General features: G+C 41.7%; 1 protein-coding gene across 1 annotated transcript in view; it reads right to left on the bottom strand.

Annotated features, from left to right (window-relative positions):
* ARHGAP10 (Rho GTPase activating protein 10) overlaps positions 1 to 16,567 on the bottom strand; it is a 255,849-nt gene that overhangs the window by 156,097 nt on the left and 83,185 nt on the right. The window contains exon 4 of the mRNA XM_005871405.2: positions 3,055 to 3,126. Coding sequence (XP_005871467.1) covers positions 3,055 to 3,126 — 72 coding nt within the window. The remainder of the gene's footprint in view (positions 1 to 3,054; positions 3,127 to 16,567) is intronic.

Raw genomic sequence — 16,567 nt, 5'->3', positions numbered from 1 at the left:
GCAGAATCCACAGAATGAAGGGACGCGCCCAAAGTAAAGAGAGATGACTGAAGGAACATACAGCCAGAGAGAAAGCAAACAGTAGAAAAGATACCTTGGGGCTTTTAAAAAATCCAATTTACAAAACCACCTAGCAGTTTAGATGACAGTAAAACCACAAGTTAAACACGTAATTGGGATTGTAGAAATTGGAGAAAAGAGTAAACAGAACTGAAAGAGCTTCGAGATGAAGGCGAAGGGAAGGGCAGTACCAGATGGGAAAAAGGAGAAAAGAGAAGACAAACATTTTGTCATTCACATCCAAAAAAATTCTGCTGCGGTCAACTTTTAAAGACTTTTTTTTAATCCCCACATGAAACTGCCTTATGCTATTTCAAAGAAGATCCTTAACCTAAGAGAATCAGTTGTGTGTGTGTGTGTGTGTGTGTGTGTGTGTGTGTGTGTGTGTGTGTGTGTGTGTTTTCTTAAGTATCCCAGGTAAGTAGATAAACCAGTGGAACAAGACCAATGTGCTTGTCAAAATATGATTAAATGTTTAGGAAGCAGAGATGTAGAAAATAATCAAATGCCCCGATTACAAAGCCTTCCAGAATTCTCAGTAGAATTGGTTATTTATTAGATACCTTATAGAGCAGGGGTGGGCAAACTTTTTGACTCGAGGGCCACAATGGGTTCTTAAACTGGACCGGAGGGCCGGAACAAAAGCATGGATGGAGTGTTTGTGTGAACTAATATAAATTCAAAGTAAACATCATTACATAAAAGGGTACGGTCTTTTTTTTTTTTTTAGTTTTATTTATTTCAAACGGGCGAATCCGGCCCGCGGGCCGTAGTTTGCCCACGGCTGTTATAGAGTAAGACAGAGTAGAGGCTACTAGGAAACAAAGAATAAAGCATAGTCTTTTCTCGTAAAGGTTTAGCAATCTAATAAAAGAAGCAGATGTTTATCTATTACAAGAACATCACCATTCTCTACTCTTTATTATAATATACAAGACTGCTGGTAAAACAAAAATAAAGGCTTCTGCCTATGACCTACAGTGACTGGCCTGCTCAAAGGTAACATCAATAGGTATAACAGGCAACACACATACTGTACAGCACAAGAAGGTAGGATGGATCCTTCATAAACTTGAAGCCAGAAGAACAATGAGAAATAAAAAAGGGGGACTTTGGGATAGAATTTGGCCACTAACCAGCTCCAGGCATAAACCAAAACTATTAAAATAATTTCTCGTTTTCATATAGCAGTTTCTTTTGCAAGTTGCTTTATAGGCTATTCTCTGAACAAGAAGCTGGGGACATTTGACAGAGAGGAGTCAATAGAAAATCCAAGGTGAGGAAGGAATTTAGGAAAACCAAGCAGGGTGGATAGTAAATAAAAAGAAAATATATTTAAATCACAATCATGTTTCTTTTCCAGAACATAATTCTTGCCATACAACTACCATCATTGCAGTAAAATAAGAAAAATAATAAATGGACATTTGTTTGCATTCAATACCTACCAATGAAATGTTAAAAGAGAAAAGAACTAAGATGTTCAAGTTTTAAAATACCCTAAGAAGACAAGATCATAAAACAGATAATAAAACAACAAAACAGAGCAGTCAGAGCCCCCAAGTCCTTCATGTTACACATCAGAAACTAAAGCCCAGTACTTGTCCAAGTCTCAGGTGGGAAACCAGACTGCCAGTGTCCTGCTACAAAGCCAGAGAACACAATTCAGCTTCATGAAGCTCAGCTAAGGATCCCAGGAAGGAAACTGGAGACACCCTCCCTGACCTACCCTCCCTGACCTACCCTCCCTGACCTCGCCTCAAAACATAGGGTAGCCCTGGCCGGGTGGCTCAGTTGGTTGGAGTATCATCCTATACACCAAAAAGGTTGCAGGTTCAATCCCCAGTGGGGGTATGTATGGGAGGCAACTGATCAATGTTTGTCTCTTTCCCTCCCTCTTCCCTCCCTTCCTCTCTCAAATCAATAACCATATCCTTGGGTAAGAATTAAAATCAATCAATCAATCAATCAATCCATCCATCCATCCTAAGGACTGTAAAATACTATACCAAAAAGAAATGTCTAACAGTTTAACAAATGGCTTAAAAGAAAATTGATTCCATAAATAGCAACTAAAAACTTGGTGCTCTTTGGGCCCATCTGCATAGCTACAGCCATTGAGACCTCAATGTTAATTTGTATATTTTTTTTATTTAATAGTATATTTAGGAAGATAAAGAAAAACACTTCACATACCCAACACTTCACATGGGGTGGGGGGAGTACAAATATAAAAACCCTCTTCCCTGCTTAAAACTGATGTTATTCTCTTCTCCTTGGGCCAAGCCAAAAATGGTTAACCACGCCCAGAATATTACTTTTTCTCCCTGGAGTACATGGCACAAAATTCAGAGGAAAGGTTAGTGGAATTTATTTCTCTGGGATAATCTCAAAGCTCAATTCTAAGGAAAACTTTAGTAGTTGCTAAATATATCCCAGGCCCCCTGTGGCAACATCATGCATTATTCCCAGAAATCCTGGCTCACTCCTCCATCCCTGAGCGCAGTGTGCTTCACTCATCCTGGATGACCCAGCTCCTGTAACAACACTGGCACCTAACAGAAGCTCAATAAATGGAAGGAAATCACATCCCAATAGCCTAACAGCCTCTTCCTAGTTTCAATGGCTTCGTGATGCAGCCGAGTTTCTAAATAGCTCTCTAACCCACGGCAATGCTCCACTCCTCTATACAGTTAGGCACTTCCTCTCTGGGTAAATGTGTTGCTTGGTTCAAGACAGTCTTAAAACTCTATATGGAATAGTGCAGCCCAAGAAGATTACTAGAGGCCTCATGGTCCTGTCCAGGTTTTTTGTTTTGTTTTTCATTTCATACCGCCCCCCCCCCCCAGGGGAAAATGCACATTTAAAACATAAAACAGCAGATGGTTTGTTCCAACAGCTCCTGCGAAGCTGCCAAGCGTGAGTAAAGTGCACACTGAGGCACAGAGGCACCAATGTTTTCTGTTTACAAGTGTACTCAAATTAGACACCAACCTTTACAGCTCCCAGTTGCTCTTTCCTGAATTTTTCCAAGGGTTTAATCAGGGTTTCAGTTACACTTAATGCCTAGAGAACAAGAGTGATAACAAAAGAACATCGGATTAGTTTTCCCAAAAGGAAAAAGTTAGTACTGCATTTCCCTCTTCCATCCCACCCAGAAATAAAATGAACAACAAACACTTTTAACTGCTTTATCTAGCCCCGCCAATGCAGCCATTGAATCACTTCTAAATTTATGAACACACTAGGTTCTCCACAAATATTTTCAGGGAAGAGGAGGTGGGGCGCCACGCCAGGGAAATGCGCCACCCAGCCCCACACAGCCCCACACAGCCCCACACAGCCCCACACAGCCCCACACAGCTCTGGGAAATAGCAGGAAGGTTGTCTTTACGTAACAACGGGGTCTATCACATCCATTAACAGAACACTTCTGTTTAAGGGTGTTATTTCCCCTCCCTCTCCTCAGACATTAAAAAGTCAATTACATTCCTTTATTAGTTATCAGACTACATTATGTTCAGGGCTAGGTTTGTGGCTGCAAGTTTAAAAACACTCAGTCTGCCCTTCACAGCTGAAAATTCCTCATGAAGATTTAAGGTGCCAGCGAAGCAGCGTCCCCGGAGCTCATGGGTTAGTAAATATTGGGCGTGTTGGCACACAGCACAGAAGGGGAGACTGACAAGACAGCAGCCACACACGCGCTCCAACCACAACCGCACTCACTCTTACACTGGCTGGGGAGGGCTTTTCATTTGAAGACAGAATCTATAACAAGCAATGCTGAAATGCAAATAAAGGGAAACATTTACCTAAGGAGAGTGCATTTAACGTCAAGTTAACGACTTTCTTAGCCTCTCTTTCTAGGAGACCAGAAACACCCAGAACTGTAAAGTGTTTTGAGGTTCCTTTTTCTATAATGTGCCACCCCTATTTTTATCCCAAACAAAAGCCCCTAAAAATTAAAACTAAAAATCACAGGAAACGAATACATGGCTTAGAATAGGAAAGGATATTTTTTAAATCCTCACTGATTTTAGAGAGAGAGGAAGTGAAAGAGAGAAACATCAATCAGTTGCCTCCTTATACACACACCCTAACCAGGGATCAAACCTGCAACCTGAGTATGTGCCCTGACTGGGAATTGAACCCATGACCTTTCGGCACACGGAACGATGCTCCAACCAAGTGAAACTTTAAGCAAAGGTTCACTTGCAGTGTTTCATTGTGTAAGGGTTTCTCCCAAAGAGGCCATTCTCACTGTGTGGTAGGGAATCCTCATGATGCCCGGAGTTTGAACTCTCTTCCCCTGCCTTGTCATGGACAAAATAACCATCTGGGAGCACCTCCCTTCGCTTCCCTTCCTGAAATCTGCAGGCCCATTGTACTGACACTTGTTTTCTCCTGATGTCCTACTGCAGGGAGTGAAGGGTCTGTGCTCCTATGACAGTTCAACACTGGTGCATGGTCAGCACCCCATCTCCTCCCATATCAGAGACGGTGAACCATGACTTTTGGTTCACATGGCCCTTTAGATGTGCTCTCATCTCTTAAAAGCTGATCCATCTTAAATCCATCTTTAAAAAAGAAGAAACATTCCCTCACTTGACCTTGTGTTCCCTTCCAGCAGACATCTCTCTGCTCTGTCTTCATGAACAGCTTTCTGAAGAAGGGTTATTGCCACAGAGGTCTCACTTTTTGGTCATTAACTACCTGCTTGTTAGTTCTTTCTTAGATATCGCTATGGTCTCATTCCTTCTTTATCCTCAGCTCACAGTTACACTCCTTTCTTTTCACCCAATGCTGTGATGGCTTGTTTCAATTTTCATTGCTGTGTTCCCCTCCTAAGCTTCCCTTTCCTGACTAAGCTTCCCTTTCCTGACCCGAGCGCTGGGACCTTTTCCTTCTGTCCTCTACCCATCCTACCTACGGCCTTCCATAACTTCAAACACATCCACTGCAGATGTCTTCCCGCTTTGTATCTCTGATCTACACTTCTTTTTCAGGCTGGGGACCTGTCTCTGTTTCACTAATCTTTTGGGTATCTCTCGGAGAGTTTGAGCATGGGACAAAGTTTGAAAAGAGAGGAGAATGAAGAGAGGATCATTACAAACAGTGGCCAACACACTTCCCACAGAGCCATGAACATTCCTGAGCAGGACGGCTGGCCCTTGGAGACAGGGGAGCAGGAGTTTCTGAAGACATTCATCTGCCTCGTTGTGAGATCCTTCTTTAGCCATGCAAGGAGAAGGTGGGTGGTTCCGTTCATCCTGCGTGAGAGTATTGCCAAGAGAGTAAACACACCAGCATAATATGACACTGTATGCACAGTGCTGGCAAGCTGCATGGAGCAGGCACCTGAGTAAGGAAGGCTTCCTGAAGGGGAAAATGCAGGGCTGGGCCCAAACAGCGTACAGGAGTTCTCCACGCAAAGGGTGAGGGTACAAAGAGAGGGGGAAACAACAATTTCAGGGCATGAGACCACAAGCAGCTCAGTGTCACTAAAGCAGCTGAAGAAGTAGAGTCAGGATCAGGTGGGCACCTGGGAAACACTCAGAAAATGCTAATGTAGGCACCAATAACATGGTATATGGAGGGCTTTTTAAAAAGTGAACCCTTGCCCTGGGTGGGAGGCTCAGTTGGTTGGAGCATCGCCCTGTACACCAAAAGGTGGCAGGTTTGATTCCCCGTCAGGGCACATACCTAGGCTGCGGGTTGGATCCCTGGTCAGAGTATGTATGGGAGGGGGCCAATCAATGTTTCTACCTCACATCAATTTCTCTCTCTCTCTCCCCCCAACCCCCACTCCTTCTCTCTCAAAAAAAAAAAAATCAATAAAAACACCTCCTCAGGTGAGGATTTTTTAAATGTGAATAGTAAAACTCCATACACTGTCCTTCAAAAAGGACCACACCACAAAGATTACACAAGAGCAATTTTTAGGTCATTATATTTTCTTTCCACTTGGAGAATTAATGTGATGCAATCTCTAACTTCCCAGGGCTAACACTAGTGTAGGAAAAGAATATAAGGGGATTCTGTCTTATTATTTGTGGGTCAGTAAGCAAATCTTCAAAATAGGAAAGTTGTAGCTGTGTCAGATAACACTATATCCAATTCTTCAACAACAATAACATAAAAAACCATTTTAACATAGAATTCATTACCATTTTTCTTGAAGAAAGTCTAATTGTGTAACTTGTGAACTGAACTTTAAGCATTCTATTCAAGAACAAAATAATGTAGCTACTAAGAGCTTCAGTAAGGCAATGTGGGTTGAGCAATAAGGATTGTTTTCTGGAATCTCTCACTTCCTTTTATAATCTCATAGAAGTATTATATAGTATTTGTTAGTAATAAGTGTCACTGAAGTTTTCTAATGCCAAGACAGGATTCTTCGCCCCCAGAAACAAATGAATACCAACACAGCTCCCCCTAAAACTCTGAAGGCAAATTTCTGCTGATGGCAGTTTCCCAATTTAAGAATCAGCTGAAGTAATGATGTTGGGAAAAGCTTTCCAAACCAGCATAGTATAGAAATCAATCCGATAATTTAAAGCGAGAGGAAGCAAATATAGAATGCAATTTAAATATATACATATAAGGTTACATAACCGTATTTTTTCTCATAAAATATTTGAACCAGAGACACACACACACACACACACACACACACACACACACACACACGGAAGCTATGGAAAGCCTTTGCTAATGAGCTCTGGAGAGTTTTCTGGATAGTCCGGCTTACCAACAGACTGTGTCCACATAAACAGAAAGCATGTGAATTAATCAGCTGCTCTCACCTTGGAGGAGGGGTCAGCCAACTTTTTCTAAAAGGCCAGCTGGTAATTAATGTAGACTTGGCCACCACACGGCCTCAGCTACAACTACCCAATCCTGCTGTTACAGCACAAACGCAGTCATGCACAGTATGGAAGTGAATAAGCATAGCTGTGTCGCAACAAAATTTCATTTACAAAAACAGGAGGAGTAATGGGTTTGGCCCATGGGCCACAGTTGACTGAGCCCTGCCTGAGAGACTCATCTTGAGTACAGAGGCATAAGATGTTCTACTTACTCTTAATCTGAGTGCATATTTTAATATACATTTACCAAATTTGCAGGGGACCAAAAGTTGGGAGCAAAGGTTGAAATATAAAATGGGAAAGAATCACAGTTCTACTAACTCTCAAGCTGAAAAGAGAGATTCCAAAGTAGTGCCATAGAATTTGACTGGGACAAGCAATCTATCGTTTCAATGCGGAAAGGCTCAAGTGTAAAAGGTATCTTAACAACAGTTTATGTGAATGTAATAGTGGGCCTTAATAGGGGCTTTAATCCCTAAAAATTTGTGTTAACTGAGGTTTAGCATGTGCCAAAGTCGTCATAAACTGGCCTACAAGATTAATGAACACATCCATACATCGGTTACGTATATACTATTTGAATCCAAACAAGGTAATCATTCAATTGTGTCCCATTAGATCAGAGCTTGTCTCAATAGTATGGCTACCACATTTCAAGAGGGACATTTTCTAAATGGGGCAAAGCAGGAATGTGACTAGAATGCTAAAAAGGTGTAGGAGGAACAGGTAAGAAAATCAGAGGTGTTTAATGGGATTGGGGATAAAAGAACATTTAAAGGGACTGTGAAAGCTGTCTTTCAATATTTAAATGAGTACTGCCAGGAGAAGTGAAAATCATTTTGATTTGCTTGAAGAGGACACACCAGGTCAGACTTGGGTTTACTCTCAAGAGGAACTCACTAAGACCAACCAGAGGCCACGCAGTGTGGTGACCTATAGCTGCTTCCGCATAAACAAGTGGAAGCTAGATGACCAATGTCCAGGGACACTCTGCAACAGATTGTTGTACTGAGAGAAAGCTGGCTGAGACGTCCAAGGTCCTGTCCCTCCCTCCGATTGCAGGATTCTATATAACTGGGAGAAGTGGAAGTACGAACTACATATCAATGTTGCCTTATCATGTATGATGGCAAACCACAGAATCCACTAGAATTTCACACCTCAACATAAAAGAATGGGATTATCATATAACAGCCTGGGGGATTAAATTTTTCCCCACTAGTCAAGTCTGAAATCCCTTTTCAGTAGACATTTGGATATAAGAAATTGCATGTCTAAAAAGAAAAGGCTGTGGAGGGAGCAGGAGCAGGGTGGAGGGGGTCAAAGGGAGGCATCTGTAATACTTTTGTTGTTGTTGTTAGTCATCACCTGAGTATATTTTTCCATTGATTTTTTAGAGAGTGGAAGGGAGAGAGAAATATCAATGTGAGAGAGAGAGACACGTCGATTGGTTGCCTCCCACATGAGCCCCGACCAGGGCCTAGGATCAAGCCTGCAACGAGGTACTGCCATTGGCTGGAGTAGAACCCAGGACCCTTCAGTCCATGGGCCGATGCTCCATCCACTGAGCCAAACTGGCTAGGGCTGTAATACTTTCAACAATAAAAACAAATTTAAGAAAAAAGAAAAGGAATGATAGGGCAGTCGCTTTTCCTACCTCTATAGTTTGAGCTGCAGCTGAGAAATATGCTGACAATGTGGCTGATCAGCAGAGAATCAGACCCCACTGTGGCACGGAACCACTGCCACTACTTTAGACTCCCCCCACATCCGAGACCAAAGGCCAAGTCCCTGATCTAAATTCTAAAGAGAATGGGGCTTAGAGCCAAAGCCCATAGTCAGTAAAAAGGCAACAAAGGCAAAATTACATCCAATGATATCTTTAATACAATATTTTAAAGACATGAGTAAATCTGTATAAATACTAATTATGCCTTTCTTCTTTCTTTTTTTTTTTTCTTTTTGGTTAATCCTCACCCGAGGATTTTTTTCCATTGATTTTCTTTTTGAGAGAGAGATTGGAAGAGAAGGGGAGAGATAGAGGGAGAGAAACATGGATGTGAAGAGACACATCCACTGGTTGCCTCCTGCACATGCCCTGACTGGGGCCAGGATGGAGCCTGCAAAGTAGGTATGTGCCCTTGATCAGAATCAAACTCTCGACCCTTCGGTCCTGGGACCGACACTCTAACCATTGAACCAACCGGCTAGGGCTAATCATGCCTTTCTAATCACTCAGTACTAATGAGACCAGACTGAGTCTAATATGACAGAAGGATTTATGTCTGTTCTCCACGGCCCTCAGTATTTTAATCCTGGATTCCGAGTCTTCTTGACCCCAGAGGAATGCATTATCTGAGAGCAAACGAGAATTCCACTATTTTCTCCCATGACCTTCCAGACACTTCCCATTTCATTAGACTAAAGGGAAAACTCTACTTTCCGATCCCAATGTCAAGAAAAGCAACAAAGTAACCATTTGACAGAGACATATTCCTTATTTTCCTTGAAACAGAACCCTGAAAAAGGGTGCCAAGGGACTATCATGACAGCACATGTCCAAACACAGGGAATATTTTCCCCAAAACTGTCCCTCAGGGAAAAGGGACCTGCTCATATAAGAATTCTTAGAGTTTCCTTAAGGAGTGCACTTCCCATTATTTTGATCAACAAAGAACTCTAAGCAACTGGTTTCAGATGCTTAGAGATCAGGAACAGTTCTGGGTCAGAAAAACGAGGGAAATCTAAGAAACATAAGATTCAGTTGTCATTCTGAAGATGTCATCAAAATGATCAGGGCTCCCTGTTTTCGTGAAGATAGCTTTAAAAGGTGAGTGGTCACATTAAGCAAATCATGAAAACACAGCTCAGGGATACATTTTTTTTTTAAAGACTGTCCAAATTTCCTGCAAATGAGTATTTGTGGCTTGAGATAAAATTTCCAATGAAAGCATCAGAAAGAGGTTTCAAAAGGTGCTGCTGGATCCCAAAGAACCCAGACAGATATGCCAGGAGGCACTGTGCAAAGCGGTGCTGAAAAGTTCAGAATGTAGCCTGTGATAAACATGTCTAAGGTGTCAGGAGTTGAAATAACTTTTTCATGAAATAAGTGGGAAAACTACTCCTAAATTATACACTGGTGATTTCATTTTAAAATGCGGACACATATGTAAGCAACTAAATAATGAAAGTAGGCATGTGATTATCTAGCAGACAAACATATGCATAACTAAAAGTAGGCACACTGAAGCTCTCCAAAAATCGTTTTTTTTAATCTTGTCATGGGAAAATGGCATTGCCGTGTAATCAGGCATGAACAACACAGGTAGGGGACATCTGTCCTTTTGGGCTACGAGGCACTTGAAATCCCTCCCTATGTTTGAGGGATTCTCCTTCCTAATGAGGCAGAAGCCACTACAAGAGGTGAAAAAGCCACACACTTGCTTTCCCGGAAGTCCTGCAGTGAGTGCTGACATCTGAGCAGACTTCCATTAATTACATGTTCCCACCCAAGATTTTGATTTGGAAGCTGGTGTGTCAAAAAACCAGTGACCGGAGAGTCTAGTGGGCGGTAGCCACTATGCCAGTTTCTAGAGGCAAAAGCTGTACCAACAGCCACCAGGGGCTGAGGGGGTGTTGCTGGCGCAGGCTGTAGTGTTTATACCCAGTGGCAAAGTGGAGATTGTCTCCTCCACGCCTAGGTCTGTGGCGTAATCTGGGACATCATTCTTGGTTCCCAAGAACCTTATGAAGACACTGCAATCTAACCAACATTCTTTAATAAATTAACTTCCTGAACAAAACAGCCAATCCTTGCAAATGAGTATCTACTAATATAGGATATTTCAACCTTTTCAGAACCTTAATCTTATCAAAATGGTTCCAGTACTATCCTTCTTAATATTCCTACATAAGATTTTTTTCCTGATTAAACTAACTCATTTTTACTTAATTAGATTACTCTCTATCCACACTCATCCTTTGCTACCTCTTTGTCCATCAAGCAGGTCTTTCCCTGTCCTGTGCCTTTCCCCATCAATCAGGACTCCAGTTTTAATAGGAAAATTTAAATGGACAATGAAGTCCTCCCACCTCTTTTTTTAGTGATTGAAATAAGATGAGAAAGAATAGAGTCAAAGATTCTGATATGACAAGAGTGTGAAGATGGACTAATAATACTCGCACTCTACCTACTTAAAACAATTAAGTAAAAAGAGGAAGGGGGCGTCACAGTAGAAGCAATTCTAATTTCCAAATAAAGAAATCCCTAGATGACATTTTATTTTTAAGCAAGCTAACCTAATCCTCCTGGTAGAAAAAAATAATGTAAAAATGAAATTAAGTTTTTGGTAATAGCTCAAACACACCAGCTAAGAACTAATGAGAATCTTAATGAACCCATACCCAAAGCGCTAATAGGGACACGGTACAGAGATGCTATAAATTAATTAACCTAAGTTTAAACCTAAAAATTAGAAGCCAATTAATACGAAATGGTTTCTTGAATGCCTGATTCTTTCAAAACCATGGCATCTCACTTAATGCCTAGGAACCATAACTTGTAAAATATATATTCCAAATTCACTAGTTCAGTTACCACACTTCTGCTTTTCTTCAGACAGTCCAAGAATAAGAGGTCCCCAATAACAGTTCACATCAACTTTCAATCCTAAATTCTGAATAGCTTAAAAGCTAACAAAACTAGAGGATTTGATCTAAAGTTCTGACCACTTCTGCTCTCTAACTTTATTCCCAGAATATCTGACTATGACCTTTCTCTGGGGGGGAAAAAATAAGTGTATCACAAAAGTTTAAGATTCCCTTAATGAACAAATATCTTTGGGTTTGTTTGAAGGAAAAAGAATTTGCATCAATTTTGAAGAACATTAATCAAAAAAAGAAAGTAGTCATTATATTTAGATTATTTACATCAAATAGACTCCACCAATAAAGATATTTTTTATTATGCTTAGGAAAAAATGAAAACCTTCAAAACAAACTATTGGCTATATTAAGAATGAGTTAACCTAACCTAATAAGGATGTGCAGAGATTCAACCTTGATCTTCTTTCCATCCGTGTATGAGAGACAATACAGAACTAACTTCTATTTTTAAAACAAAATAAATACTTGGGCAGAACATTATGAGAAGGAATAAAAGCCCACAGAAGTAAATAAAAGATAAGCCTATCAAGACAGCTGTGAAAGTATCATGAGAGAATTTGCTATTTTGTTTTTTAGGCTTAAGTAAGAGAACATTTAAGTCAGGGGTCCTCAAACTTTATAAACAGGGGGCCAGTTCACTGTCCCTCAGACCTTTGGAGGGCCGGACTATAGTTTAAAAAAAAAACTATGAACAAATTCCTATGCACAGTGCACATATCTTATTTTGAAGTAAAAAAAACAAATGTTTTCGGCGGGCCGCATATGGCCCGCGGGCCATAGTTTGAGGACCCCTGATTTAAGTGAATGGTATAATTCAGTGGCATAGTGAAAAATGGAACCTACTGCATAATATAAGGCAATAAACTGTTGAATCAAGAAAATATGAGAGAGAGAGAGAGAGAGAGAGAGAGAGAGGAGGGAATGAGGGGGGGGGAGAGAGAGAGAGAGAGAGAGAGAGAGAGAGAGAGAGGCTGTTCAGAAAAGAACATCTAGGCCTTTGACCAAGGACAAAGAGTGATCTCCAGCCCTTCTGTGATGCCTGGGCTATTTGAGAGAGAAAAGGAAGGACATGGGATAGAAAGGCTCTTGCCTACTCATTCTCTCCCACTTAAACTGGACAAGAGCCTAACTCCTCACTATATCCTTATACTAGGCCTTCAAAACTATGATTTACTAATGAAGTGGGAATCTCCTTTAAATTTCAGTAACATAAAGAACAGAGTTTCCATACAAATGCAGCATTTCCTGCTGACAGCGGTAACAGTAACCAGGCAGCATTTCCTGCTGATGGAGATAACAGTAACCATAAATACCTACACTGAGTCTCCTGTATCCATTATCTCTGACTCAGAACAGTCAGTGTCTATACTAATCCAGGTCTCTCTAAAAAGCAGACACCAAGACAGGATTTAAAATACAACAAATGTAACAGAGGAAACCTCTGTGAGAGAAAAGAGGGAGAGAGCCAGGGAAGGCTGGAAGAGCTGTCAGACAGTGATGCAGGGCTGAGCCCAGGGGAAGGAGACAGGAGAGGAAGGCTGGGTGGACCATGTTAGACTGAATGCAGTTCCAGGGAAAGTTTGGCAAGGCTCTCAGGGACTCCCTGAGCCCAGGCTGCCTGTCAGGGGATTCCAGAGTCCCCAGGAGTGAGCCTGGTTTACCACCCCTGCTGTGCTCACTGGCTGCAGACAGGCATAAGCAGCATGGCCATGGCCTTGGCCTTCGCACTAATGCAGTGATGGAGCCACAGGGCAGCTGGGCCTGATGGTCAACTATGCTCCCTGTAGTTGGAGATCTGAGAGCAGCCTCATGGCTGCCAAAGTCCAATTCTTCCCATTGCACCACCACGGCCACTGGTATTCCTCCGGACCCCAGCACCCTTTTGGTACTGCATTTCCTTAAATCTAACATGCCATTACATAATAGTAAAACACTCCATTATTTTATAGACTGTGAAGAAGAAACACTAACGAAATCTTGATTTGGTATCTTAACATTTGGAGCTTTTATATGTACTTAAAAAGCTCTTTGATTGAGAGTTAGATATATTTTTACCATGTAACCCTCTTGTGCATGAGCAAAGAAGAAAACAAGCAATATTTCTAAAACAACTTCAGAGTCCAAGTCCTCTGAATCCCTTTTCCTTTCAGCCAGTAATACCTGGCTTTTCCCACCTATTTTTTTCCTCTGTGTCGTCAAAAATATTGGTGATGCAGTATTTCCTTAAGGAGTGCTCCACTGTGGTCTCCAGGATTTTCCTCCAAGACAATGGCACCCACTCGCTTGAGGCTGACATTAGCACTTCCTTGACCGAACCAGGTCTCACTGGCAGATCTTTAGATACCCACCAGGATTCATACATATTTCCTCTTTAACTGGTCCTTACATGGTTTGGTGACTGAAATATCGAGAGACTACAGTTGTCCAAACAGGCCAGGAGAAAACAGAACCAAATTCATGTTTCTTCATGACCGCTGCCTGGTGGATAGCAGCTATAAAGACACATCTCCATTCACCCATGCTTAAAGGTGGGGGAAAGGGCATTAACTCCTACAAGGAGCTAAAGGCAAGGAATAATGTCTTTGGGATCCCACAACAGAAGATTTGATTTTTAGTCTCTATCACCAACTTGTTTTGTGATGTAGATCAAATCATTCCACCTCACTGGTTCCAGTACTAGCTTGCTTGTTTGTTTGCCTAAGTCAAGTGGTTAAGTGTGAATTATCCTAAATTCTCTCTCAGCCCTTTGTTTTAAGAGCCAAGGCCACACCTCTGAGTACATCGTGACAGGATCTTAAGAATGATTTGAGATGCCCTGGCTAAGCCCACAGTTTTCTCATAAAACTGTACATTCAGCTGAACTGATTCCCACTAAGGGAACCACGTCTCTGGATCAGACAATGAAGCAAGCAGGCTGGTTACAGTCGGGTGTCCCTTGTTCTGTGGGAAGAGGAGGAAGAGTTCATGTCTACTCTTTGCTCTTTCATGCCAGCAGTCACTGTTTAATCAGAAGAGCTAGCTGATTCCTCAGAAGCAGGGAACACGCCCCAGGATATTAAAATAGGAAACAGAAGTTTCAGTAGGGAAGTAGGATCTGGGATGACAAGGCTGTGAGGCCACAGATGATAGTGAGTCACGGAGTGAGAACACTGAGTCAGAGGCACGGCCCCACACAAACGGGGTCCAAGAAGGAGCCCGCCCGGGCCTCCTGCGGAAGACATCCTCACTCACTTTAGAATTTTGATTTGAGTTAGTCCTGACCATAATGTCCATAGGATTCTGGGCCAGTCAAAACCCAACTCTCAAAAGGTACATTCTCAAAAAACAACAACACAGGTTTCACAATGACATCCACATCTAACTGAATTATAATGGGTTTACAAGAAAAAAAACACACCACACAGTTTTTATTTGAAAAATTGATGATGTGTGAAAAGGTAAACATCAGTTTCAAGGAGGAAAACTCTTCATAAAGTTAGATCTCTACAAACTTTTAAACAAAACTGAGAAATGTTTTCATAAATAAATTCAACATGAATTTCCCCCCCCCCTCCCCTCCCCATCTGAATGTGCCTGGCAACAGAATTCCACACAAAAATGTGACACTTTATCTATAAAAGAACTGATTAAAACAGGCCTGATATATCATATGAAATTTATAATTAAAGTAAGATGAAACTAAAGGCACATTCTTTCCAACGGGATGCCCCAGGTACTTAACACATTACAGGAACTCACAAACAAAGTTAAACACAAATCAAGTAACAATAAAATTCCTAACAGCAGAAACCTTTGTTCCACTAAACAAACCACCTAGATATAGTCCAAAATCCTTTGGAAATGACAGGTCAAAGCTTAAATTTTTAAAGATTATTTGAACCTTGTGGTAGACCTAAAGTCATTAAAAGGCAATTTATAGTGCATCCAACTTGCAGACAGCTTTAGCTCCAAGGCTAGCAATGCCAGCCGAGTCTTCACTGACACCCTAGGCCAGTGGTTCTGATTTCAGCATGTGTGACAATAACCTGGAGGCTGATGAACCCCTCCAGAGTTTCTGACCCAGTTGGTCTGGGTTGGGGCCCAAGAGTTTGCATTTCTAGCATGTTCCCAGGTGATACTGATGCTGATGGGTGAGGGGACAAGCGTTGAAGACCACCGCCCCAGGGTGCACTATGGAAAGGTTATCATGAAAATGTCTACCAAAGCATCAACATGATTTAGTTCATTTTAACCAACATGTGTTTTTCTAATAATATGAAACTTTTGAAAGTAAAGAAAAAAAATAGAAAATTTGGGACAAAAACCAGTGTAAAAACCCCCCAAAAGATATAGAAACCACTTAACTACATGACTATAAGATATTTGAGATAATGAGAGAAATGATGAGAAAGGAGTGAAGCAAATCAGATAAGGATTGAAGCAATGCTAGTGTCTTGCCTGGAACCATCTAAACTATTAACAAAAAGTGTTCGGTTCTCAGAAGCATAGGGCCTTCCTTATCCAGGCATAAGCTCAGGGCAAATCACCCAGCAAGCTTTCCCCAGCCCAGTGTTTTCACAAGAGTAGAATCTGCGGTGGGAAAAACAACATGGAATAAACAGAAGAGGGACTCAACCGCCTCCAGAGTCTGTGCGGGCAAAGGGTCATCTTGCTCAGGTGGGAAAGGGATGCAGCTGGTGGAAGAGATACCCCCTCTCGCCTGCTTGCCAGCCCAGTGGCATGGGGAGGGGGGCACTTTTGTGCATCATCAGGCAAGCTAGACCTCCTCTCTCCCGTTATCCCCCTTCCCCAAAGCTTTCCTGGGCCTCTGGGCCTCGCACAACCCCCTGAAACTGAGCGGTCATGTTTCGGAGGACAAAACTAACTCCTATGATAAAAGGATACATGCAGAGAAGTAAATACAGGATGAAGCCCTTTTAAACACTACAGCACTATTTTAAAAGTCCTTAAATTCCTGGCCAGCAGCCTGCCTG

Source organism: Myotis brandtii, unplaced genomic scaffold (genome assembly GCF_000412655.1).
Source record: "Myotis brandtii unplaced genomic scaffold, ASM41265v1 scaffold34, whole genome shotgun sequence".
In the NCBI taxonomy this organism is placed as follows: Eukaryota; Metazoa; Chordata; class Mammalia; order Chiroptera; family Vespertilionidae; genus Myotis; species Myotis brandtii.
This window is presented reverse-complemented; position numbering and strand designations above follow the sequence as displayed.